The sequence below is a fragment of the Ambystoma mexicanum genome, chromosome 13 (assembly GCF_040938575.1).
Source record: "Ambystoma mexicanum isolate Mex_15411 chromosome 13, UKY_AmexF1_1, whole genome shotgun sequence".
In the NCBI taxonomy this organism is placed as follows: Eukaryota; Metazoa; Chordata; class Amphibia; order Caudata; family Ambystomatidae; genus Ambystoma; species Ambystoma mexicanum.
Window position 1 is genome coordinate 556616482 of NC_090938.1, and position 26503 is coordinate 556642984.

General features: G+C 47.1%; 1 protein-coding gene across 5 annotated transcripts in view; it reads left to right on the forward strand.

The window, feature by feature from the left end:
* MPP2 (MAGUK p55 scaffold protein 2) overlaps positions 1–26503 on the forward strand; it is a 670534-nt gene that overhangs the window by 96282 nt on the left and 547749 nt on the right. For 4 of the 5 annotated variants that reach the window (XM_069634347.1, XM_069634350.1, XM_069634348.1 and 1 more), the window contains one exon: positions 11306–11421. The exons of the other annotated variant lie outside the window; for it this stretch is intronic. In XM_069634347.1, coding sequence (XP_069490448.1) covers positions 11391–11421 — 31 coding nt within the window. In that variant the 5' untranslated portion in view covers positions 11306–11390. The remainder of the gene's footprint in view (positions 1–11305; positions 11422–26503) is intronic. 5 annotated transcript variants of the gene reach the window in all.

The following is a 26503-nucleotide window of genomic DNA, read 5'->3' on the forward strand; positions in this document are numbered from 1 at the left end:
CTACATAACCGGTATGTTTTAGCTATTGAAGAAACCCTTGATCCAATATGTAATGTTTCTACATTCTGAATATTATTTTGTACGATTGAGGTTCTATGCTACAGCACTGGCATATTTTAGCTAGTGATGAGACCCACAATCCATTATTTAATGCTAATGCATATAGTGTATTGTGTGGGTCAATTGGAGCTACTATGCTACAGCACTGGCATATCTTAACTAGTAAAGCTACCCTTCTTGCAATATTTAAAATTCCTCCATTGTTGACACAGCAACATGGCTGCAGCATTCGCAACCTTGTGATTTCAAGTGATAACCTAACTAAATATACAGTGTGCGATAGTTTCAGCCCCAAGAAAGAAAAGAAAACTGTGTCTGGCTGACTGGGCCCTAAAAATGCAGAAATACTTTCCTGTAATCAGAAGCATACCATTGACTGGCAGACTGAAAGGCCAGCATGGACATTTTAACACTGCCAAATATCCTAACAGTGTTCTCAGAAAAAAGGAAGAATACAATTAAGTGTGCCCTGTGTGTGAATGACAAGGCTGAAAAGAAATGTAGCCTACCTTCCATTACAGGCTAATGAGACACTGAAGTGCATTTTTTCCAAAGAGAAAGCTGCCATAGAAATCAATACATTTGGCAGTTTGGGTTGAATGGAATTGCTTACTGAGGACACTCCCTGGCATGAATCATTCAAATGTGTATTATAATGGGACGTTGTACATTGATGGCCTGATGCAAGATATTAAAGGAGGCCTCATCTGTAAAGTACCAGTTTTCTATGCATGAAGAAAAGCTGTACTTAGCCCAAAAGGCATATTTCTCATATGATTAGAAGGCCAAAACTATTCACTTTCCCCCATCAGATGGAAGGGTCAAGGTCTGCTCTTCTATGTATCAAATAATCTCTTTGAAGCTCCCAGAGCCAATAAAAGGACTGAATTTGTGCCAGGCTAAAGTTTTATGAGGTGAACAGATAACCACTGTGAAAACATGACACCCAAATAATAGGGGTGAACTCTTTAAAATACAGATAATTAAATGTGATTCCTGGTGAAGTCCAGGGTCTGACTGACAACTGACATGCTACAGAGACTTCCACATGAGTAAGGGGACAGAATTATGCCCTCTGCTCAAGGAAGATAAGGACCCGAATGGGCATTAGCCCTGGGAAAAGAATGTAAATGACTTTAGGGTTGGCAGAATAAACGAAGAAGCAGATGGCCCAGACTGATGTCTAAGTTTGAAGTAAATGAATGTAATATGCAGTTGAAGTTAAAATAAGTAGGCCATTATTTTTACATATGATCATATGGAGGATCATACTTTGGCCATTATCCCAGGAACTATAACACTCACTGAAATCATTTAAATATTTATGAAAAGATCACTGAAAGCTCCATCCTGTTATTCAACTCTTATACAAATCTGACCCTGGGAACTAAAGTTATAAGCTGAAATATGGTGGCTGTATCCCAGAAGAAAACAAAGTGGAGATTCAGGGAGATGATAGATTATTGAATAAGATATCTGTATAGAAAATATTGAGTTTATAAATGGTATATTTGTTCAATAAATTACAAAAGTCTACCGTGCAAACCTGAAACATTGTGCCAATGGCAGACACATCTCATTCAGTCCAGCATGGTCAGGTGCATTCAGACATATATATTTGTGATGCTTATTTGTAAATTGAAATAAAATGGCCATGCTGTAGATTTTGCTGCAACTGTAAACATTTTCAGAACGATGAGTCAAAGGGGTGGAGTCTTAAACTCCCAAACATGAGGCTTGGTAACTAAAGGAACCAATACAAAGAGAAGAGGCTAGCCTTTGTTTAATGGGAGGAAAATGGATGATCAATTGGAATTAATAGCCAAGGAGCCAATCTCAGATAATGTGGATATTTTGGGGGAGTGGTTAAAGATTTATAAGAAGACACACAATGGGGAAATGGGAGAACTGTCTGAAATCATCTGAGAGGGAACTGCTTAAAAATAATTGCTGGAGAACCAATTTTGCCTGGGAGGTGGATTAGATCAGGAGGAAGACTAATATCTGGAGGAAACCCAAAACAGGCAAATAAAGGGATTGATTTTGGAGTTCTCCATGACTGAACCAGGTGAGGCCATATAACCATGTCCCTATGTTTCCCTTGACTATCCAGAAGCCTTGATGTATTTTCCTGAGCACAGAACCCAGAGAAATCCTACATAAGTAAACTTGTCCAACCAAACCAAGGCTTGTGGAGATTTGTTTGATTTAATATCTTATCCTTATTGTTTGAGTGGGCAGACCAGGTAGATCCTTAGCATATATAATAATGTAATTAACTTGCATATAGTGAAAGAATGCGGGTGAACTTGGGGGAGTTCAAAACCTCTGGTCTCTCTCCTAGCTTGATTAAAGGTATAGGGCCTCATTCCGAGTACGGCGATAACCAATGGCGCTATTAACGCCTTGGTTGACGCCGTACCCGGACCGGCAGAGCCTTGGTGGATGGCGGAATTACCGCCCCATTCCAAGGTTGGCGGGGCGGTAATTCCCCATTCACCAAAGCTCTTCCCCATTCCCAAATGAGCCCCCATAGGGCTCAGTGGGAATGGGGAAGATGCAAATAACGGTGACCGTTCATTACGGTCACCGTTATTGGCTTGGAGGCCCCTTTGCGCCCTCGACTTTAACACCTGCTCAAAGCAGGCATTAAGGGCGAGGGCGCAAAGGGAACTCGGAGTATGGCGGTAAGGGATCACCGCCACCGGTCTCGTTACCGGTGGCCGCTATCCCTTACCGCCATACTCGGAATGAGGCCCATAGTCATTTAAAAGAAGTGGGTATCCCATACCTTATTGTGGCCAACTCCAAAATCCCCTAAAGGGAAGTGGGCCACTTATTTGTTTTAAAAACGAAATTCCTCACTGTTCACCATTCTTCAGACCGTGCCTTAAAGGGGTGGAGCAGCAATAGCTTGTCAAATTAAATAGAGTGAAGTGCCTGATTAAAAGCATACCCTCTGCAGAGAGTGAGAAAGTGACTCCTGGTAGAAGAGGGATTCTTCATTGCATTGTGGTGAAGGAAGAAGGGTTCGATATATATATAGCATTTCCCAGTGTGCAGGTAGATTATAAATAAAGAGTGCTGCATGTGTGAAATTGCTTTTACCAACAGAAAAGTGCTACATGTTATAAAGTAAACCTCATGCAAAGTATATTGTGAAGTTAAATTGTTCTGTCATGTCCAGAGTGCTGCACAATTCTGTACATTAAGAATATTTTGTGAGTGACCCAGGTATCTGAAGTATTCTAAAGACCTGTGTTTTTATGTAACCAGGGTGGAATTAAGCAAAGAAGGAAAACTGTTCATGTTGTGGGCTTGAAGAGTCTGTGATCTGTAAACCAACTGGCGTTTTCCATTTGTGTGAAAAGGGAGTTGTCAGGAAAGAAAAGTATTTGGGACCACAGAGTGACTGTGTGACATGGTGGCGTGTCTGGTGATTTGCGCAAATATTGATTTTCCTATTCATAAATAAATATATATCCTTTCTACACAACTGCCTTATTCTTGGCTGTTCTATTGTACTGGGGTGAGGGCTGATAGTGATATGAATTGAGTCAGGGGCTTGTGAATGATCCGGTAAATTGAGTTATTGATTTGGCGCTCTTGATAGGAGAGGGAAAAGATTCCCTGCATTGATTGTTGCCGCATAAATATCTACTACAACCCAACCATCCAGAAAAGGTATCAACTCGGATGGGCTGTTATCGTTGTTGTGATTGCAGTGTCTGAAAACCATATTATTGTTAGCCACACTTTCACTTCTCATACTTCAACAATAAAATAGGAAAATAAATATCACATTACATGTGATATTGAATTTGTAGTTTAGAGATTGACCTCTTCATCTGGATTAAGTTATGAGGGCACAACCAATAGAAAACTCGAGACAAAAGTTGTTCCTAAATGTTGGAGATCACGCAACACTGGTACATTTAACACTCAGAGACTCATTTTGAATACGGCATAACATAAGCAAAATGCATTAAAAAGTCTTGCATAAAAACTTTCATGCATTTTGATTACGCTGTGCCCCATTTTCATCCAATTCTATGGCAGAGAGGAGGGGCGGAACGCAACTTGTGTTTCCGTCGCTCCCTTACTCTCCACCATACAGATACTCCCACATTTGTACCTTCATGCATTATCATGCAGGCACAAATGCTGGGGATAACTATACAGTCCGGAGGCTTTATGCGCCAGTAAAAAGTAAACAGACTCCACAGGGATCTATTGTAAATGCTGCTTGCCATGTGTATATGGAAGGCAGCCTTTACTTCATTTGCATGGAGGAATGCAAAAGTGCAGGGCAAAAGGCAGCACACATGCTTGTATGAGACCTTTTGCCCTGCACTTTTGCACTCGGCCATGCAGATGACCAAAATTCTGCAGCGACCTGGGCACACCAAACTGCAAGCGTCCAGCTCCCTGCAACCGAGTTACACAGGAACTCTAAAATGATCTCCTCAGTGTTTAGCTGTCAAGGAATTGACTTGGTTTGAATACATAAACAAAGGTCTGTGAGCCCCTCTACCCTGAAAGTAAACCGGAGTAATCCAGATGTGGGAGCCCTTGCTCACTTAGAGTGGCACAGCCTCTCATTGCTGAGGAGGCCCGGCAAGGCTGAAACACGTGTCTGGGGTTGCTTATGGTCCTCTTGCTCAGAGGAGAATCGCCTAGCACTTTGGGGCTGTACTGCCCTTTTGGGTGGCACCAGACTAATATGCAAATGGCTATTTCTCCTCTGTGAAGGGTCAGTGAGCTCAAATGTGGTTGTAGGCCCTCTTGAGTGGAAGAAATTCCATAGAATAGGTTATTTGAACCATATTCGTTCTCAATTGAATGGCTATCACACTTCTGTTGATGAATTTGGTTTAAATATATTCTAGAGGGGGTTAGAGAAGTGATGCTACTCTGGTGAGAGGCTTTTTGGATTGCAAAATTGAAGACCATAAAGCCTCGAGATGTAATGACAATGTAATGACAAAACAGGAATTAATTGTTATTTATAATTCATGTCATTAGGATGCATTGCCATTTTACCTGTGTTCCGCATCCAATGTGTGGCGGATTAACTTCCAGGGTACCAGTGGTCCAAGGATGAATATCGGTTTCGGTTTCTAAACCATCAATCAACCCCACACCTCTAGTACACCAGAATGCATCCGAACAGATTGGAATACAAGTGAATTATAAGAGCCCTTGTCCAATTTTGGTAACGTGGATGTAAAGGCAGGCTTATCTCTGCAAGGTTGTGGACCGTTGGCTAGTTGTAACACAGAAAAAAACAATTATTACCCAATGATAAAAGGGACTTTGCAGTCAAGGTTTTATAAAAGATCTACTTTATTGTTACTACAACAGACAATTCTAGCACACTACAAAATACAATCCACCCTGTACAGGAACACAAAGGACAGACAGTTTCATGAAGGAAAGGGATGCACTCTGGATACTCACAGGAGGGTAGTAAAGTAATCAGTCTTACTGTTCAAGGGTATTTGTTTTCAGCACCAAGAGGGCAAAGGGTCGTAACTGTTTCTAGGGGCCTTCGGAGAGGGACCAGGGGGGCAGAACCACAATGTACCTAGTGCTGAATACGTTCTTGGTGCTCAACAGCGTTGAGGCAGTTCCAGGGCGATTTGCAGCGCTTGAGACAGAGTTAGTGGTAGGAGACAGCTGTGGGTACAATGCGACAGGCAGATTGGCAGCAAGGCTGGATGAACGTCTGCAGTCTGTCCGGCGCCGCAGCTCGGTGCCAAGAATCAGTGTTTCTGTGCTGGTTGAAGTATCTCAGACGGCTCTGGTGACTGCGGCATGACAACAGTCAGTGCTGGAGCCGGATGCAGTTCGAGAACTCGACTGTCTTGGAAATGTCCTTAAAAGATGGATGCTGGATGATACTTGTGTGGCACTCCTCCTAGCTTCTTCGCAGGGCTCGCATCATCCTTTCAAGGCGGATGGCCAAAGCTCAGAAGATTGTTTGCAGGCAACGGCCTTGTCTTTTTCACAGAGACTCTCCAGCACTTCCCACCTAGGAAGCTTGCTTGCAGTACCTAGCAGGGCATGCTGTATGCTGGTTGGGTGCCAGTTCTGGAGCTGCTGGATGGGTCCTCTGAGTCTGGTATCTCCCTCTGTTCCTTGGGAGATGTTTAGGGGAGGGATCTTGCTTCCCTCTTGGAATTCCTGGCCTTCCTTCACTGGCGGAAGATGTAAGGTAGACTGTACCTTCAGCTCGGGTACAAATGAGTCCTTCTTCCTACTCCTTTCAAAGTCATCAGATGATCTGCTAAGTGAGGGGTTCAGCCCTCTTTTATGGCCAAATGGGCCCCAGTTATTGGTGCAGCCTAAGCCCACCTTAATGAACCAATCCTGGGTCCCCACCAACAATCTTCTGTAATGCATGAGGTCAGGGTCAGAGTGCTCTGCAACAGGACAGGAAAGGGGTGCAACATATACCGAAGTCCTACCCATCTTCCTGTTTGTTGTATATAAAAGTGTCTCTCTGGTTAATTGTGACTCTTGATTAAAACACAGGTTTCACTTGAAATATGTGGCGATAGCAAACTTCTTGTCTCCCCCCAAATCACATACTTCTCCCCTCTGAAAGGGGTCTGCTCTGAAGGCTGGACCCAGACAAAGCCACTCACTGCCTTTCATACAGAGAGGTGAGAACTAGCTTTAAGTTGACACATTGCATACCAATGGTGCATTAGTCCTGCCTTCCTGTTGTCTCTTCCAGCAAACAAGCTTCTCAGGCTTGCCTCAATTATCTCGTTAGTATGCACTGCCACCGGCCGGAGTAGACAAAAGGAATGCAGATCCATGGAGCCTTTGATATTTAAATTGGACTGCCCGTGGCTGGAGGAAAGTGTGCCTTTCACCCTTTTTGAGATGCTTTAATGTCACATTCCAGCTGAAGATGACAGGGGAAGATGGTGCCTGTAGGCTGTGTCTTCCCGGAGTACACATGACTGTGCGTTTTTGTGTGGGAAGCAGAAGAACTGTGCAAGGAATGGCCTCACACATTTCTCGGAGGCTGATCTCCCATCCTTCATTTTCATTGTTAAAAAATCAAAAAAGCTCAGGCGAGCGCACTCTCCCTGTGCGTATTGTCATATTCCTCACACAATGCTAGTCTGATAAGTTACGATTTACTTTAAAAAACTTTCATGGTTTGAAGATATGGACCACTATCTTCACATCGGGAAGGTCCATATAGACTGTTTGCGGCCCTGTGAGATTATCAGTCCTCACTGTCACAGGTTTCCTAAGAGGAAATTCACTTTAACAATTTTCATTGTATGTGCTGGTTTTTATACTTTGTGCAAACCTACATGTTAAGCAAGGGAGCCCTGTCCAAGAACTGGGTACAGTAATAGAGTCCAATAACATGAACACAATTAGAAGTATGGCTCAGACAGTTTACACTTGGAAGGGCATGGAGTGATTGGATATGGTGGTGTAGAGGCAGGCGATACAAGTTAGGGAAGGAAAGGCAGACCCATCTTAATTTGTTTATTGGTGGATCCACAGCTGTGCTCATACTCCTGTCAAATTCACACAATCTGGCCTTCATAACTGCACTGTTGGGTCCCATGGTCTGCATCAGTGAATCCCAACTGTGTCTTCTAGAAGTCCCCAAAGGTGGACGGTCATTAAGCAGCTCTTTCACATTTTTCACTCGGTTTTCTATGCCAATCCCTCAGAGGACCACAAAGCAGGCAAATCATTAAGCAATTTTTCCCACATTTTACCCACTTTTTTCAAGACCGATGTTTACCAGATTTAAAAAGGCAACTCTGAATTTCACCTCTCTAGGAACTTGCACTACTTCTGGTGAAAGCAACAATGTGAATTCTACAAATTCACAATTACGTTTATTCTTTATTTTTCTTCTTTTCCTCTTTATTTTTCATTCCAAATCTTTGCTTCTTTAAAGCCCACATGAATTGAGATTCATGTGTTCCTTGTGGAGTGCTCCGAAATGGCATCTCTGCCAGAGAATCCAGGGAGTAACATCACAAAAGCTCAAGGTGCCTGCATCAGCCCCATGCAGAGGTCTAAATCTGGACCGAAACGTGTGTCGATGTCAAGATTAGGCCTGGGTGAACTTGCCTGAAAGTTATCCACAGGTCCTGTGAATCGCCTTGTGGGATTTGGGAAGGTTTGCTGGATACTGCAGCTTTGTCTTCCAGACAGAATGTGTCTGAATCTCTGTTAAGAGAGATACACATTCAGGGTAGTTTTTAGAGAAGTTCCGGCACGTTTTGGGGGCTAATTCATGGAAAAATGATATACAAAATAACTTTAACCTCTTTAAGAAGGTAGATAAAGATTAGAGGAAGAAGGGGTTGGGTGAAGCTGGGCTGGGGTGGATTAGCAAGAGGATAGAGCACTGTGCATCTGTGAATGTTATCTAAGTAGGCCGACACATCAAACTCTGCAGTGAGGTATCTCTGTAGATTAGTGCACCTTTTGCAGGGTCCTTTGTGTAGCCTGCAGGTCCCAGCTTTGAATCGGGCTAAGAAGCACTGAACCGTTCATAATTTTGAAATTGGTCAAATTAGTAAAGTTGAAGTGGGGAATTGTAAGATTACAAGACAGACCATCATAGTCAGTAATATGTCTGCCATGCGTGGGTCTACTTTTTCCCATTCACAGGTTGACACAATTAGTAGTGTTGGGGTTTATAATGTTACAATGTAGGAATTTCAAAACAGACATAGACCTATGAAAGTCTTGTAGGGCTGGGGAAGAGTCCTGCATTAGGGGTACATGAAGTTTGCTTCCATGAAGACGGCTGAGGTTATTTATTTAATAATAGGAGAGTCCATGGCTGCGGGTGAATGACCCCAGAAAGGCCTTTAGGGTAAAGGCAGAGTCAGTCACATGTTAAGTATTCATGATGTAGACTCTGGCGTTCCTTAAAGGAATATGATAATATGATTTAGTCAGGGCTGCAATATGTTGAGCTCTGTACCTGGAAAAAAACGATATATATATATATAGATATATATATATATAGTAAGAGGCATCTGAGTGCAGCCCATACGTGCTCCCAACACTAATAAATTCAAGGGGGCAGGCCAGTGCTTCACTTGCACTTCTGCATACTGAAGGGAAATGTGCATGCTGCGTTGTGAATAAGGTTACTTGCACATTGCTCAAAGTAATGCAAACAAAAAATGCAGCATCTGTGCTGACTTTCATAGCACCGAGTTTAGAATGTTAACCTTTGAATAATACAATAATAAACGTGATTTTTGAAGGTCCCCAGTCTCATTTGCTGTAAACTCTCGGATGGACGTCGACCTTTTGGACATGAAATTGATATTGATATTGATATTTTATTTGTATCACGCTCGTACACAAGTGTTTCAGAGCACGGCAAGGCAAGGGAGGGGAACACGGGAGAACAGAAACAATGATCTAACTAGGCCCAGTGACATTGAGAACGTGCAAGTGCATGGGTGAGGGAAAGGGGAAATGTGCATGGACGGGGGGAGAAGTGGAAAGGGCAGAGCAAAGGAAAAAATGATATAAATAAAAAATAAATAAATAATAAAAGGCAACAAACAGTGTTAGTGCAGCCAGCAAGTGCTCGGTTTAAGTCAGCAGACAGGGTATCTCTGAAAAGTGCAGGAAAAAAAGGGCAGGGGACTGTGTGGTTACAGATACAGACCCTATTGCAAGGGATAGCCTGGAGGCAGAGCAGGTGGGTGGCAGGGTGAGCAGGTACCTGGGCCCGGAAGACGGGGGTGGGCTAGCTGCACAGTACAGAGCGAAAGGGGATCAGCAGGGGAGAGGAGTGGCAAAGGCAGAAGCAAAGAGGAAGGCCTTGAGGTGCTTCCAAGAACCAGAGATGGTTCTCCTCGAGTTTCAGAGTGTCAAGGAGGCTGTACCAGAGGGAGGCCCTGGTAGAAGACATAGATATACCCCCAGCCAATTACTTTGAAAAATGACTGATGCTGAGGGAGTTATAGGTCCAGGAGTGAAGAGCTCGAGAGGGGAGGTATTTACAGAGGGATAGCTGACGGTATATTGGGCCCAGCCCCAGAAAGCCTTGTGGACAATACAGAGGGTTTTGTATTTAATCCTTGCAGCCACTGGGAGCAAGTGGAGAGATTTCAGGGATGGATAGATACAATCCCAGGCTTGAGGCCGAGGACAGGTCTTGCAATCAAGTTCTGGATGAGTTGCAAAGGGCGGAGAGTAGAGGCACGTAGATTTAGAAAGAGGCTGTTAGAATAGTTCAACCTAAAGAGAACCAGGGCTGGAGAGACAGTGATATTCTGGGTGAAGGAGAGGAAAGGAAAGCATTCAATCTCTGACGTTGAGGCACTCCAAGATCCTATTTAAGCACAATGAAGCTGTTTATTGATCACAGGACGCATAGGATGTTGGGGGCTAGCCTATTGATCAAGAGTGGGCAGGGGATATTGGCTGGCGACTGTTAGGGAAAAAACCCACCGAGCACAGAAATGAGAACTCAGACTGCATATGTCACCATCTATATATTAAGTGCGTGTCTACAAGAAACAGACATCTCCTGTTGCAGCTGGGCCTGTTGTGTCCTGATACCACCCTCTCTGGCACATAATGTGCCACTCTGCTCTTCCTCTATCAGTTTCACAGCTGGACATGTATTGTGCTCTTACCTCTCCCCTCTGTTCTTGTTAACCGGTCGTTTCTCTTTCCATCTCCCCCTCCTATTCCTCCTCTGCCCCTGTCACAGTCGCAGTAGTTCTGCACTTCCCTCCGCCGCGTGTCTTTTCACTCACTTTTACAGTTAGACATGTTGTTTTCCTCCACCTTCTCCTGTCTACCCCCTTCCACGATGCTTTTCTGTTCATGTGGGACCAAATGTCTTCTCCCCTCCCCCTCCTGCTTTCTCCTCTGCCCTGTCACAGCTGGGCCAGTTCTACGCGTCCTTGTTAATCATGCCCTCGCTCCCAACCACCCTCCCTCCCTTCTTCGGTCCCCTTCACAGCCTGACTCGATTTGTTCCCTACCTCTCTCCTCCCCCCCCTGCCTTCTTCTCTATCCCTGGCACAGCTGGAGCAGTTTTGTGTTTGCGCGTTTGCCTGTTTCTTGTGGCCTCCCCTCTCCCCTACTGCTCCGATGCCCGCTGCAGCCGCTCTGTGTTTTCCTATCTCGCATTCGCCCCTCCCCTTGCTCATAATCCCTCTGGCCCTGGCACAGCATGCCCCCGTGTTCACACCCTCTCTTTATCTCTCTGCAGCTTCCAGGTGCCCAGACTACTTCAGCCAGAAAGCATCTCCAGACCGACCGCTGTAGTGCCACCGGGCTCCTCTCCGGCCTTCACCATGCCAGTAGCTGCCACCCACTGCCATTCAGGCAAGTAGCATATCTTTTCTGTCTGGGTGGCATGTGTTATTTATTTATATCTGACGTGTGTCTATGGGATTTAGCATGGTGGCGTGAAGGGGCATAGGCCGGCAAAATAGTAATTTAACGGGCAACACAGTATTGCCGAAACATGATGGCTTCCACAGGTTTGTGCCCCTCAAGGGGTAATGTGTGGCTGCGGGGTGGCTGCCCTCCTTGTGTTGAAGTTCCGCACACCTGGCAATGCTACAGATCGTATCCAGTTTTCCTGCACCAACAAAAATCAGGCATCATATGCGGGAACGTGTGGCAGAGTTGAAGCAGGGCGTGTTGAAATGGCAGCACCGGCATGGCCGCCGTCATCGCAGTTCCCGGACATGCGCATGCGTAGCGAAGTTTGCATCGTTGCACCTGTGCTGTGAAAGGCCCAGCTAAACGGGCAAATCCGCTGGCATGCGATACATCCGATGGGGGGCGGATGGAAATGGCTGAGTGCCGCACCGGCTGGACTCGTCATCGGTCAGGCGCTTGCGTGTGCGCACGCCATGGGGGCTCCTGACCTGTAGACTGGCGGGTGTCTCTTCAAGTGCCTTTCTGTTGGCAGGGGCCCGGGTGCCCACTTTACCACACACCGGAAGTCGATGTCCCATTGAGAGATGTATCACCATGCTTTGCTGTTGCAGCTTATTACAGTGCTTAGAAGTAGGAGGGATGCTTCATGGGGCACTATCCAGATGCGCAATGCCATTGACCTTATCGGGCTTCAGCCCCGTCCCCGAACCCCCGCTGTAATGTGAGCTCAGGGGTGGGACTGAAGCCCGATTAGCTCAATGGCGTTGCACCCCATACTTTTCTGTTAATCAGAGAGGGGAAAGAAGCCTTTCCTGAAACTTGCGACTTTAAGGTTTTACTGTGTGCAGAAAAATGTATTTGCACAAACACAGCAACACTTTAAAGCTATACAGCGTCTTTGGCAAAAGGACTACATAAATCCGCATAAACTAATAAAGATTCTCTGCCTGTCCTCGCCAGAGCATGGAAAGGAAGGCTGTATGTTTTCTGCAGCCTTTGGCTTTCCAGATGTTTAGAACTACACCTCCCATCACTACTATCCAAGATAGCCAATGGTGAAGGATCATGGGAGCCGAAGTCTAAAACATGTGGAGAGCAACCGGTTGCAGACCTATGTTTAAGATGGCAGATTTTCCTTTATTTGGCTGATTAAATAGATGCTTCAGACCGCTGGAAATGATCTGAGGTACTTGGGTGTACCCCCATTTTACTTATAACAGTTAAGAGAAGAAAAAGACCACCAGGTCTATCTGTGGCGATAACTATCCTACCCATTGTAGTTGCTCAACAGGACAGCACTCCAGCACTTCCTGCTATTAATGAGTTGTAGATGTAGATTTCTGTAGATAATGTTTCTTTGTGGGGCACTGCTTCTACATACACTTTATTTACACACTTACAGTTTTCATTTGTATTTTTTTATTTTATTGTGCAATTAGTTTAACTCATTAATACACACTTACATTTAATTTAATCGTGCGCTTCTTCCCATAGAGAGGACAATATTGAACTAGGTTTCTACCCTGACCTCTTTCTGCCTTTCCAAATGCATAGAAGCTGCATCGTGCACACCCTTCCCGGGCTGTGAACACCTTTTCTTGGAAGTCCCCATTCTTAGGAGATGCTTTTATTAAAAATCCTGATTTTGTTACACTGTCAGCCAAAAGTGATGGATGTAAATGGTTGAGTCAATGCTTTTTAAGCAACCGGAAGTGAAACTGTTCTCCTGTTTTTGGATAACTCGGGCAAATATACACGGATTCGACAGGCTGCAGGAGGTTATATCCGTCCGGGAGACTTTGTAGATGCCAAACGGCAGAGTTGTGCCTCTGGTAGGTAGCGGAATTCAGTTAGCTGCCTAGATTTCAGTTTTCCCTGGGAAAATGCTAGGAGATGGGAATGTATTGCCTAGTGTGATGTTCAACTGGCTCTAGTACATTTTATCTAATAAATGCTGAGCTCTATTATCAGAAAGAGGCTGTGACGCGGTGACATCAGTATTTACGACGGCACGGTTGTGAAGCTTGTTAATCAGGGGGTAAAGATCATTTTGTGGTGATCAGAAAGGCAACAAGCAATTCTGATAATACTTTTTTTGGGAAAGATTTAAAGACTTTGGGTAAACTGGTGAATCAAATGCCTTCTTCTAGATTGTTCCATCTCCAGATGCGCTCTGGGCGAGTCTCCTATTTTTTGATTGTCTTGAGTTCTGGAGTTTTTATGTTGGATTAGAAGTATTCATTTTAGAGGAATGAAAGGGCCCTCACGCTTGCATCTTCATGCCCTTGGCCTTTATATTGATGGAGAACGCTTGTGCTTTGGGAGATAGACCAACAAGGATCCTGTCACTGCTGAATGATCCCATTGGGATGTGTCTGGGCCTGGCAAAGAGTTTCACTTGCCTTGATTTCTGTGAGCAATGGCACCTGCTTGCTGGTGGTTTCCGGGTGCTGACTGTCAGTGCTGTAAAGCAAGACCTCACAGTGTTGCTTCCAGTGCCCCTCAGTGATGTCCTGAGAAGGCAGACTCATAGTTGCTGGGTACCAGCTCAGAGGACCAAAGGCCATGTAGACAGACTGTTTCTCCTACTGTGTGTATGGATTTCCCGGCCCTGTGCTATCGATGGTTGTGGATCTCCGACACCAGGAGGTGGTGGCAGTGAAACTCACACTGGGCGATAGCCCCAGTGGAGATGTACAGGCAGGTTTAAGACACTCTTTCAAGATATGATGGTGGCCCTGCATGAAACTGATGCACGCACTCTGCATTTGATTGGCAGTCAGTTCAGGTGCTGTTCATACTGGGGTCTGCAGGACCCGTGAGAGGTCAGAAGTTCATTCTGAGTTGCCACAGGGCTATTTATTGTTATTATTGTTATTTGGCATTTATATAGCGCTCTAAATATCATTGGTATGATCTCAAAACACTTGTGGGTTGAACGCCCTGGTGGACCGTAGTCCAGGTCAGTCGAGAGCGTAGGGTAGTACAGGGTGCTTGGATGCACTCAATATGTGAGCAGCTGATGCTATTGCCTGATGGTAGCTGCATCCTAACATTAGGGGCGGTGGTATTGAGAGATCAGTTGAATGTGTGCAGTCTGGTGGTTGGTCTCTTGAGATTGCATTCTGGCAGCATTAGGCCTGTGTAGGACGCTTATGTGTGTAGCTAGGCCGATTTTCTCGTGGGGTATAGCTGCGTTCTAGCAGGATGTTGAGGTGTTCATGGAGTATTGTTCGTATGTGAGCAGCTAGGCCGAAACTGATCGAGGGGTATAGCTGTGCGCTATTGTCTGTTGGTGTAAAGTAGAGAGTGGGCATAGTGGTAGGAGAGGTGAGTATCTGGAGAGGATGTTTTATTCTTACGAGCCCACTGTTCCAGGATTGCATTCTCGTGTTTCGCAGTAGCTGCACTCAGAGGTGGATTCACAGCTAGAAGCCGAGTAAGATATGTTTACTCGGTCAGAGGGTCATTACTTTTAGGTTAAGCACTATGCATCTCAAGGGCCCGGTTTCCAGATCACTGAATGTGGTTTATGGTGGGTTGCTGGATAGCCTGGGGACTAGTGAAGGTGTCAGGAGGCAGGTGCAACCTGGGGTATTGTAGCCATATGGGGCCCACTGTCCTGAGTGGTGGCATTGCTCAGGTTCATTGAGTTGAATCGGCCGCACAGCCCAATGCTTGGAGCCTTTACTACTCTGGCCTGTGGTATTGGACCCAGACACAGGGATGCTGAGCTCTTGCATTTGAGGATTGGAATCTACAAAGCATGTCCTTTTTTTCTCCAACCAGCAGCTGTTGGTTGGTTCTTCGATGAGGACCTCAGGCAGTGACAGACTCCAGGGGTCGAGGTAGTCAGGTCCAGTGCTGCCCCCAGTGAAGATAGTGATTGCTTCGATCGAGCCTCGCTCTTTCCCCAGCGATAGCTTTCAGCTGGATGGGCTTAGTTTGCTCCCAGGCACTTTTATTAAATCCCCAAAGGGCCAACAAATGGTGGGTGGGAAGCATTGAGTTAAAATAACTGCTAAGAATGTGTCTAGTCGGCTCTCATTTGATCATTTGTTATCCTGTGGGTCACAAATGACATGGGCGCCAACGCTGACATCACACGCCCTTTGACGCCCGGAGAGAGAGCGCGACAGGAAAGGACATCACCAGTCACTTGACCCTGTTCATTTTAAGAAAAGAGAAATTAAAAAAGCATTTAAACCTGATGAAGTAACAGAAAGTGCCGAAAAGGAAGCAACAGAAGGTGCAGAAAAAATCCGACAAGAACTCTAGTACTAAGGATTAAGTAAAAAAAAGGAAGAGACGTTGATGTAAGACTGGGGTGGAAGTTGCAAGCAGGAATGTGGGGGTTACAGTTGCATTCACTGGTGAGCCCAAAATGCCGAACATTGTGCGGACTTTGGGAGGAGGCGGCTGCACAATTGCCAATATCTCCTTTCCCCTGGGTGCTAGAGTTTCAGGCAGCATCTCTTGCTTCATGCCAGCTCTGTTAGCTTTCATTGAATCCTAGGATAATGGCACCCTGGCATACTTCCTTACCAATTCCCTGCTTCCCCTGCCCCCCCTGCAAGCCCCTCCTTTCCAATGTGGTCTTTTGAGGCTTATCAGTGACCCTAGCTATGGCATCCAACGCTATCTGGGAAACAGCACTAAGAGCTGGAGTATCCCAAAAGAGTGGGCCGTTGCCAGGCTAGGGCATAGCTAGGTGGCAGGGGAGATGCTAGAGTCCCAGCAGGTGCAGCCCGGCTACTTTGCCCACCATGGAGCTCGCAGCAGAGACAACCGTGCAAGCAATTCAGCTTTCTTTCTCTGGCACCTCCCTGCCTGCTGTGCTCCTCTGGCCCTCCAGCAATGGTGCCCAGGACCTGGCCTGGCGCTGTGTGATAAATAGGGAGCCATGTCATAGTGGGTTTCTGGAAGATCATAGCATGGTGTGTGCAGCCATGTTATCTGGTCTCCTAGTGACACACAGGATGTCCTTGGCAGAGTGGGCCCTCGTCCCTGCCACTGCACCTGATGCTGCACAAAAGCTCACCAGCCTCCTACCAGTGGACATGATATAGCACAAACGACCCGAAGAGGGGGTGGGAGACTAGGATATCCCCCCTCTCTGTGCTCTTCTTGCACCTGGTGCTTGGCTGCTGGAGGGCTTTACATCACAGACCTCAATCCCAGAAATTCCAGGTAACTGGGGACGCGCCCCAGCTTTCGGATTGATGGGTATGCAGAGACTACTGGTCCATACGGCTTCTTCTTCCTGCTGGCAACTGACCCCCTATTCCTACTGCTGACTCGTCATCAGTGCCCCCCCCCCTCTTATAGATTCCAAGTTCTGCACAAACCCGTGGAAAAGAACTGGGGTGGACAGGCAACCCTACCTTCTAAATTCTCCTTCCCCAAAGCTATCTCTTCCATAGAGACGTTAGACGTTGCTGGAGGCAAAGTCACCCTCTGCATCTGGGCTCCCTCTTTCGTCTCTTGAAGGTCTCGCGTCTTTCTTCATGCAGGATGGGGCGGTGTGTGGGTAAGGAGATCTCCCCACTCTGCAGGATCCTGGCCTGGAACTGTGATCTCCCAGAGACCGGCACTCTCTCCAGCCAGCCCCCCAACTCTTTCCACCCGTCTGGAAGCGCTTTTTGCTGGATGAGACTGCGTTCTGTCCAAGGATGAGGTGAGGCGGTTCAGGGGGCACTGCCTTCTTTTATGCGGACCTCCTGTGCACTGGATCTCAGATGGCTCCAACTGGCAAAAGGATCTGCTTGACAATTCCATCCTGATGCTCCTTGCATGGGACCAGTGCTTTAAATGTAAATACAGAAGTGCAAGCACTCACTATTTCGGAGGGCTTGCTTATGTTGAGAAGTACTCGTACTCTCCCATTAAAAGTATCAGCTTTCTGCTGAGAAGTGCTGGTACTGTGTTTTTCAAATAAAAGAAGTGCAGGTACTCAGGACCGGCAAGTGCCTCCCCACTTAAAGCACTGCATGGGACTACCCCTGGAGATGTGTCACTACGTGGGAGTCAGGCTGTTCCTGGGGAATTCTTCCCATGATCCGCACACCAAGGATGTGGATCGTCCATTACCTGCATGCCTGCTGAAACCCAGGGGATGATAACTCTAAAGGTGTCCTTCGCCAAGGTATCGCAAGCATGCAGACAATCCTCATGTTCTTCCCAGCATGCACAGTGCATAAACAATGGCAAAGGCCACCTCATAGTCTCCTTCTGGCACCCTTGGTGCAGCCCACACTGCAATGCCCTGTGATGATCATCTGTGAGGCTCAATGTTATATGGTCTGACAAATGATCATTACAGTGTATTGTGCCATGTCTGGGGTGGGTGGGGGCAAGCAAAGTTCCCGGCCATAACACCAATGCTTGGCAATTGCAATTTGAGCACATTTATGAAGGATGCAGATCAAGATTTAGTGTGTCGGCAAAACCGTAGTAAATGCGCGGCACAAGGCTATGCCTCAGCTCAGCCAGCCCCAGACCTCTGGGCAGAACATGTGGATGTGAGTAAACACTGCGGGCAGGCTTTTCGATATTGTTCACCTGCATGTCGCACTGACTTAAAGAGGAGTTCTCCATTCCTGCCTCCCTTGCAGTGCCTTTTTAATTTTGGCTATTATGAACCAAAACTATTGGCATAGGAGTATAGAAAGGAGCAGTGCTTTAAGTGAGCCAGGGCCAGCCGGGGCTGGGCCCCAGCATTCTCTAAAGAGTGGGGCTGAGCTGGGGCCCTCGCAGGGCCCACCGATCCCACCACACCATGGCGGGACACATTATCCCACCACGGCCATAGCCGAGACAGGAGATGCGGCCACCATTTTAATGTCAGGCAAGCTGTGACTGACAAAAGTGCCAGACAGCCACAGCATCGCTGAAGCTTGAAGTTGCAGTTTCAGCAACGCTGTGGCTGGCTGGTACTTCTGTCAGTCACTGTAACTTCCTCTTGTGAGGAAGTTACAGATTATATCACGGAGCCTCACGAGAGGAAGTTATGGTCCCTTTGTTTCCCCTCCCCAGGTCACTGACCCTCAGCGAACCTGGGGGCTACGTGATCTAATCTGCAGATTATATCACAGAGCCTCCAGGTTCACAGAGGGTCAAAGACGCCTCGGGCTCAGTGATCGAGCAGAGCACAGATCACTGATCCCGAGGCGTCTTTGTCCCTTAGCAAAACTTTATAAAAGATGCCTTGAATTGTGTGCTTTTCAAGCCATCTTTTATAAACATAGAAATATGTAACATATTTCTATGTTTATAAAAGATGGCTTGAAAAGTACACAAATCATAGTAAGGTTCCAATTTCTCCTCTTTTCCCTCCCTCCCCATTCTTGCCCCCTTGCCAATATCTCTGCCCATCTACCTGATCTTCTTGTTACCGCCCTCCCTCTCGTCCACTTTCTCCCCACCCACCTGCTTCCTCTTCCACTTTTTCTCCCTGCCTTTGCACTTTTGTGGCCATCTTTGATTTCCTTCCTCGCTCACTTCTCGCCTGTTTCTTCTCTTTCTCATACAGCCTGGATGTACATGAACACATTATATTGCATTAAAGGCGAAGGACATTACAATACAACTGCAGGCACATTACATGTTGGCACTGAGGGCTAGTGCTGTATATTATTAATATTACATGCTGCAGCTGTATTTGTTGAATACTGGATTATGTGGGATTTCTTCTGTCACTGCATAAGTGATGGCTGGCACGAGGACCAAGGTTGGTGGTGAGACTCAGCCAACTTATATGGTGATCATGATGCTGCATTAAAGGTGAAGTGAGCAGTGCATATACACTACTATCTACTTCTAGAGCAACTGATTGCAGTCGTAGGCATTGCAATTATGTTTGACAGATCTTTACATGCCATCCCTATTTACTGAACTTTACATATTAAACATTGCATTGCATGCGTTGATGGTAGTAATGTTATGTCAAATGTTCTTGTACCGTGCGCTTTCGCCCCTTGCATGGTCTCTTGGCACTCTGACGGATACGCAATGGGAAGGGGTTGGGTGTTTGTTAGTGAGGTTGAGAGGGAGAAGAGCAAGATAACTGTAATGGGCTGTTGGCAGCTTCAGTTTGTAGAAACCGGTCACTGAGCGTTGGTGCGTTTTCGGTTGGTAGCCGTCACTTGGTGTTGAGGTCTGGTTATGTATGGTTTTGTTTCATGTTGGGTGTTGTAAAGTACATGCAGTTTGTGGTGTGTTAGAGGTATGGCTGTGTTTGGATCAGAGTTTGAGGGTGAGTATGCAGGAAGGTGATTTTTTTGTACGTGTAGGAGCAGTAACATAACCTACCCCAACCTTCCATCTAAGGGTGACATATTAGTGTTCCCAGCAGTCCATCTCCGTGTGATACATTACCATCTTTTATAAACATAGAAATATGTAGCATAATTCTATGTCAATAAAAGATGGCTTTAAAAGTACAGAAACCATAGTAAGGTACGCATACAGATATGTAAATGCTTACATACATTTGTATATTTGTTTGCCAACCTTACTATGGTTTGTGTACTTTTCAGGCCACGTCCATCATGAAGGCCACGCCCCCAAATGAGGGCGCCCCCCTCATATTCTTACCCCACTTAAAGCACTGAATAGGAGGGAGGTGGGGTGTGAGGAAGTGTCATTACCTCCACGTCCACTCTTCTTTGTCCCAGTACTTACCTCATGAGGCCCCTGCCTCTGACACAGGACCTTCTTTTATTTCTTTTAATCCGTATAACTCCTCCCCCATAACCACGTCGCTCAGTTTAATTTTTCCTGCTTCTGACAGGTTGGACTTTTTTCCCGGCGCGGGGTGCCGGGGAACGACAATTGTGGGCCCCCTGTGGGGCTGTGTGGTGGGGCCTTCGGCTCCCTCAGTTGCGGCAATGCGGGTTGAGCAGGTTTCCTTGCCCGGTTTCTGTGGGGCTGTGGCCAGCCCAATGCATCATGGCCCGGGTCTTTGAATCACAGATGGGGACCCAGGTTGAGGTAAGGAGTTGGGGGCATGATTCTCCTGCTGGTGTAGCCATGCATTCCCAGGCAGCTGGGCGTGGCTTACCGGCTCCCTTTTGATCTTTTCTCCCGATTTGATCCAGAGGCGGGTGGGCTCCTCCTCTGGTGCTATGGAGCAGTGTTACCATGGGAATTGGTTGTTGTTTCCCTATTGGTTGATGTTTTACTGGCCTCTTTTAAAATGTGGGAGTGGCAAGTTAGCATTTGTTGTCTCGGAGGCCTTGGTTCATTGTACAGAGGACTCTAGTGGTGAAACAGGCATCCCTTGGTTGCTGTTTCTGGGTTCTGCAAAGCGCAGGAATCTGGTCCTGTCTTCTTCTTCATCTTCCTCTTCACCTGAGTTGTACAGGAGAAGAAAGAAGAAGGCTAAATGTTTTTCCCTGACCGGAAAGGAGTTACGAAAACTGCTCAAACATCATGGAGGAAGTCGCGTCCATGCTCATCAACACAAGCACCAGCGTCTGTCTTCATCTTCATCCTCTTCCTCGGCCTCTTCCTGTTCCTCATCGGCTGATGCAGAAGTAAAATATCTGGACAGTCCTTGCTCAAGTTGGGGACTGCATGTGGTTTTCAGAGGCCCTGGTACCGGTAGAGGGGGCTGACCCTTCTATTCGCCAGTATAGGCATACCCCTAGGATGGGGTTACCCTTGGTATCTGATATCCGGGATAAAATCCTTTGGGAGTGGCGTGACCCAGAGAAGATTTCAATGCCCCGCTTTATGAACAAACTTTATCCATTAAAAAGGGGCGAAACTTTACTGTCTGATCCAGTTGAAGTTGACGATATCCTCACCAGCCTGGTGGGTCGCTCCTCTATGTCAGCCAAGGAGGTGGCCGTCCGGGACCCAGTGGACCGCAGGGTTAATTCCAGCCTTAAGAAAGTTGATGCAGGGGCACATCTGGCCCTTAGGGCGAATATCTACGGTTCCTACACAGCTGAAACTGTGCTAAATGGGTTCAGAAAATTGAAAAAGACTGTAGACGGGGGTTCTGATTGTGCCCGTTTGCTATCGGACATGCAGAGACAGGTTGAACATTTGACCGATCTGGCTTTTACAGGTTGAACTTTTGTCCGATCTGGATTTTGATGGGGTGTGTGGTTCGCCAATGGCCATGGGGGCTGGTGTGTCTGCCCAGAGACATGTGCAGATACAGGATTGGAAAACAGATGGTTCTCAGAAGGCAGCTGCCCTGAAACTTCCTTTTGATGGGTCCAAACTTTTTGGGGATTCACTTGAGGCTAAAGTGCATAAAGTGTTTAGGGCTGACAAACATGCTGACATATTGCGACGCAAGCCTGCTTCAACGTCCAAGAAGTCTTCCTCTAGTGCTGGTGCGGTGACCGGCAGGTCTTTCCCTGGCTCCTCATTTCATTCTTTTTGAAAAGCAAGCGGGGGTCAGGGTCCTCCATGCTCCTTGCGTCCTGGTCTAGTACCAAAGTCCTGACGGTTTGGACATGCTGGTAGGCGGGCGGCTCCGGCAGATTTATCGGCATGGGAATGGTGGTGCTCGGATTCCTGGGTTCTGGACACAGTTCGGAGGGGTTATCAAGTACATTTCCTATCTCCACCTGTCCAGGGTTGCATGGTTTGTACTGTGGTTCCCAGGTCACGGACCAAGAGGTTTACTATGGAAACCGCTCTCTCCGATTTGTTGTTGAAGGCTGCCACCATTCCCGTTCCTCTACCTGTTCGGGGTCAGGGTTTCTACTCTCGGGTGTTTTCTGGTCCCCAAACCTTCAGGGAAGTATCACCTAATTTTGGACCTCAGGCACTGAACTGCTTTGTCCAGAAAAAACACTTGAAAATGGAGACTTTGCAGAACATTCTTCCAATGTTGTACAAGGGGGATTGGATGACATCTCTGGATCTCCAGGATTCTTATTACCACGTGGCTCTCTGGCCCTGGCACATGAAGTTCTTCCGTTTTTCAGTGGGATCCTGACATTTTCAGTTCAGAGTGCTCCCGTTCGGGTTGTGATCTGCTCCCAGAGTGTTCACCAAGCTGATGACTCCCCTGGTGGCTTATTTGCATCTGCGGGGCATTCAGATTTTTCCCTACCTGGACGATTGGTTGATCAAGGCGTCCTGCAAGCAGACGGTCCTGACTCATCTCCAATTAGTCTGCCAGGCATTGTAGGACTGGAGATTCCTGGTGAACTGGCAGAAGTCTCAGTTGGAGCCTTCTCAATATCTAGTTTTCATTGTGGCACAGATTTGCACCAGGATGGGGAGGGTGTTGTCCCAGGATTGGGCCCATTGTTTGCTGTCTGTTCTGGGCAGGGTTCTCAGGAGGCAGTGTGTCTCGGCTCGCCTGCTGCTCAAGTTGCAGGGGCACATGGCATCTTGCTTGTTTCTGGTTCCTTGGGTCTGTCTTCATTTACGTCCTCTGGTGTCTTATCCTCTCTTCCACTGGCTACAGACATCTCAAACTTACGAGGCATTGTTTCCGGTGTCCTCTGTGCTGCGGGACTCCCTGCTGTGGTGGATGGGGGTTCCGAATCTCAGGGCTGGGGTGTCCCTGGTCCTTCCTCCTGTGACCACTCTTACTACCGACGCCAGCGCAAGGGGATGGGGGCAACATTGGATGTCCTCTCAGCTCAAGGGTTGTGGGATCTGGAGGAGAGCCATCGTTCATCCAATTGGCAAGTGTTGTGTGCCGTTCTCCACGCTCTGGTGGGTTCCATGTCTTAAAATCGTGGCAGGATTGGCCGTGTTTACAAAATATCGCAGCAAAAATGCTGTGGTTTTGCCACCACAATCATGTAAAGGATGCGGGGGACACCCCCCGCTCCCCTTAAATGGTATAATGAGGTACACCTTTACCGGGTCAAACCACAGCATTTTTGCCGCAATTTTATTACCTGATACCCTCTGGTGTACTTCAAGATGTTTCTGGAAGGGCGGGCGGTTTTGGTCCAGACGGACAATATGACGGCCTTAGCATATGTCAAGCGCCAAGGAGGTTCCAGCCGCTCCTTGAATGCTCTGGCGGCTCAGATAGGTTCTTGGGGGGAATCGCATCTGGTGTCCCTGGGGGCCTCACATGTCAGGGGGGTGGACAATGTACGAGCGGATCTTCTCAGCCGCTGGTTTCCCTCCTCTGCGGAACTTGTTCTGTCGGACCAGGTCTTTGCGGAGATCTGTGTCAGATTCGGGACTCCTGTTCTAGATCTATTTGCGTTTCCAGCCTCAGCAAAAGTTCCCCTCTTCTGCTCTCGGTTTCAGGCAAGGGGGCTTGGCGAGTGGACGCCCTCTTGGTGCAGTGGCCTCAGGGTCTCCTTTATGCTTTTCCACCTCTTCGCCTTCTGCCCTGGGTAGTTCAGTGCATCAGAGTGTCCAGGGTGACTGTGTTGTTGATAGCTCCATTCTGGCCCCGCCGGAGTTGGTTCCCCTCTCTGTTGGAGCTTCAGTCCCAGGAACCTTGGTTGATTCTGAAGTGGCCTTTTCCCCTTCAGGGGGGTTTGCGGTTGGAAGTCCTCTGGATTCAATGGGCAGTGTGGCTATTGCACAGTCTAGGTTGATGTCTCAGGGCTTTTCAGGTCCTGTGGTCGAGTATATAAACAATGCTCATAGACACTCTACTCTGAAGGTGTATGGCAGGCATTGGGGCCATTTCTAGGACTTGTGTGGGTGGTCTGGGATCCCTCCCCTGTGTTCATGTTTACCTGCTATCCTCAGCTCCTCCAGGAGGGTTTTGACAAAGGCTTGGCTGTCTCCACGCTATGTTCTCAATAGGCTTCTATTAAGTTCCTCTTGGGGGACTCTGATGGCCACCTGGATGGGGAGGTGTTGGTGGGGAAGTTGTTATAGGGTTTTTCTTCTTCCGGGCCCTGTGCTTATAAGGGGCGTCCCCCTTGGGACCTCCCTCTTGTCTTACGATTCCTTCAGGGGTCTCCCTTTGAGCCCATTTCTGAGATTGACCTCAAGCATTTTACGCTGAAGACTGCCTTTCTTATTGCTATCCTTTCTGCCCGTAGGCTCTATTGTGTCACCCGCCTTTCCTGAGGATGCTGCCGTACTCGGTGGTGTTGAGGTGTGATCCAAAGTTCCTTCCTAAAGTTGTGTCTCGTTTTCACACTTTTCAGGATCTGGTTTTCCCTGCATTTTTTCAGAATCCACAAACACCTGAGGAGGTGGCTTGGCATGCCATTGATGTGCGGCGGGTGGTGTCGGAGTAATTGGCGCTGACTGCCCTCTTACGCAAGTCTGATAGTCTACCGTTTACTTTTGGTCCTACTGGTGCAGGTCGCAAGGCCTCAGTGGTTTCATTAGCCATTGGATCAAGGTTGTTGTCTCCATGGTCTATGTGGCGGCTGGGCTCCCTGTGCCCTCGCATATTCAACACGGTCCACCAGGGGTTTGGCGGCTTCCTGGGCTGATGCAAGGGGGTTTCTCTACAGGAGATTTGTACGGCTGCCACCTGGGCTGATCAAAGCACTTTCGTCAACCACTATTGGGTGAATGTCTCCCACCCGGGCAAGGGTTCCTTCGGGGTTGGGGTTTTGTCAGTGGGAGATGTGATTTTGGAGTTATTAAGGTGTGTGTTTTCTGCACTGTTTTTGGCTCTATATCTCATTGGGACCTTTCCCCGTTGCTGCTATGGTATGCTTCGTGAGGTAAGTACTGGGACGAGGAAGAGGGGACGTGGTGGTGATGTTCTGATTACTTATCAATAATCTTCATTACTCCTAGTCATACTCTTCCTTGTCACAGTACTGACGACCCTCCTCACCCTACCTGCGGGGAAGGTCCCATGCTACAGCTTGGTAATATGAAACTGAGTGATGTGGTTATGGGGGACGAGTTATAGGGATTCAAAGAAATAAAAGAAGGTCCGGTGTCGGAGGCAGGGGCCTCATGAGGTAAGTACTGGGACGAGGAAGAGTAGGAGTAATGAAGATTACTGGTAAGTATTCAGAGCATTCCCACCCATTTCCCACTCCACCTTGCCCAAAACACACCCACATACCCTTACGGGATCGCTCTGAGTTAACTCTATTGTGTAGTAACATCAAACTTTGGATGTTATGGGGCTGCCATTTTTATTTTCTGAGAGTTAGAGCCTAATCAGATCTATACATGAGTTCCTGGTGTAATAAAACATTTCTTGACCAAGTGGGCCTTCAGCCACTTGATTTATAAGCAATATGTGTGTGTCCTCACATCCTCTCCTTTCACTGAATTCCTGTTCAAAATATGCATTGGAAAAGCCAACAGTTTGGGCTTTTGTGGAGGCATGGATAGGCATTTACCTGGCTGCACCATCATATGCCCAAGAAACACCATTTGCAAGCTATTTCCCCATGGTCTGGTAGTTCCATTATGGCAGTTCCTGGAAAATGCCTATGCCATGTCTGCGCAAAGGTCAAAAGTGATGCCTTTGCCACAGAGTGTTTCATTTGATTCGGTCTCGTAGGCAGATGGATACACCATTGTGAAAATGTCCAGGAAAGAACTCAAAGTGCCCACTAATATGCAGCCTGAACTTTGAGGGCAGAATTTACTAGACAATAACGTGGCAGCGTGAGTATACGCCTGCGGTACACATTGACCACCAGGGGAGGCTGCTGATGGGCACACCTGCACCGAGCTTGTAGAATTCTGGCTTTGAGGAGTGCGGCTGATTGACACTTGGGCAGTCATTGTCAAACATCACTTGTAATTTCCACTGTAAGGCTGTAAAATAACAGTAGAACTCACAAACGCCCAGTTTCCCTTTGAAACATAAACAGAATGTGAAAATTACAAGCAGGAAGTATTGCAGACTACCTACTCCAAAGTCTACACTAAAGGGACGTGCAACCCTGGTCACTAGAGGCGTAGCCGGGATTGTCTAACAAGTGGGGCCTGAAGCTAATGCAGTTCGGCCTTACTTCTCTCTCTCTCTCTCTCTCTCTCTTTCTCTCTCTTTCTCTCTTTCTCTCTTTCTCTCTTTCTCTCTCTTTCTCTCTCTTTCTCTCTCTTTCTCTTTCTCTCTCTCTCTTTCTCTCTTTCTCTCTTT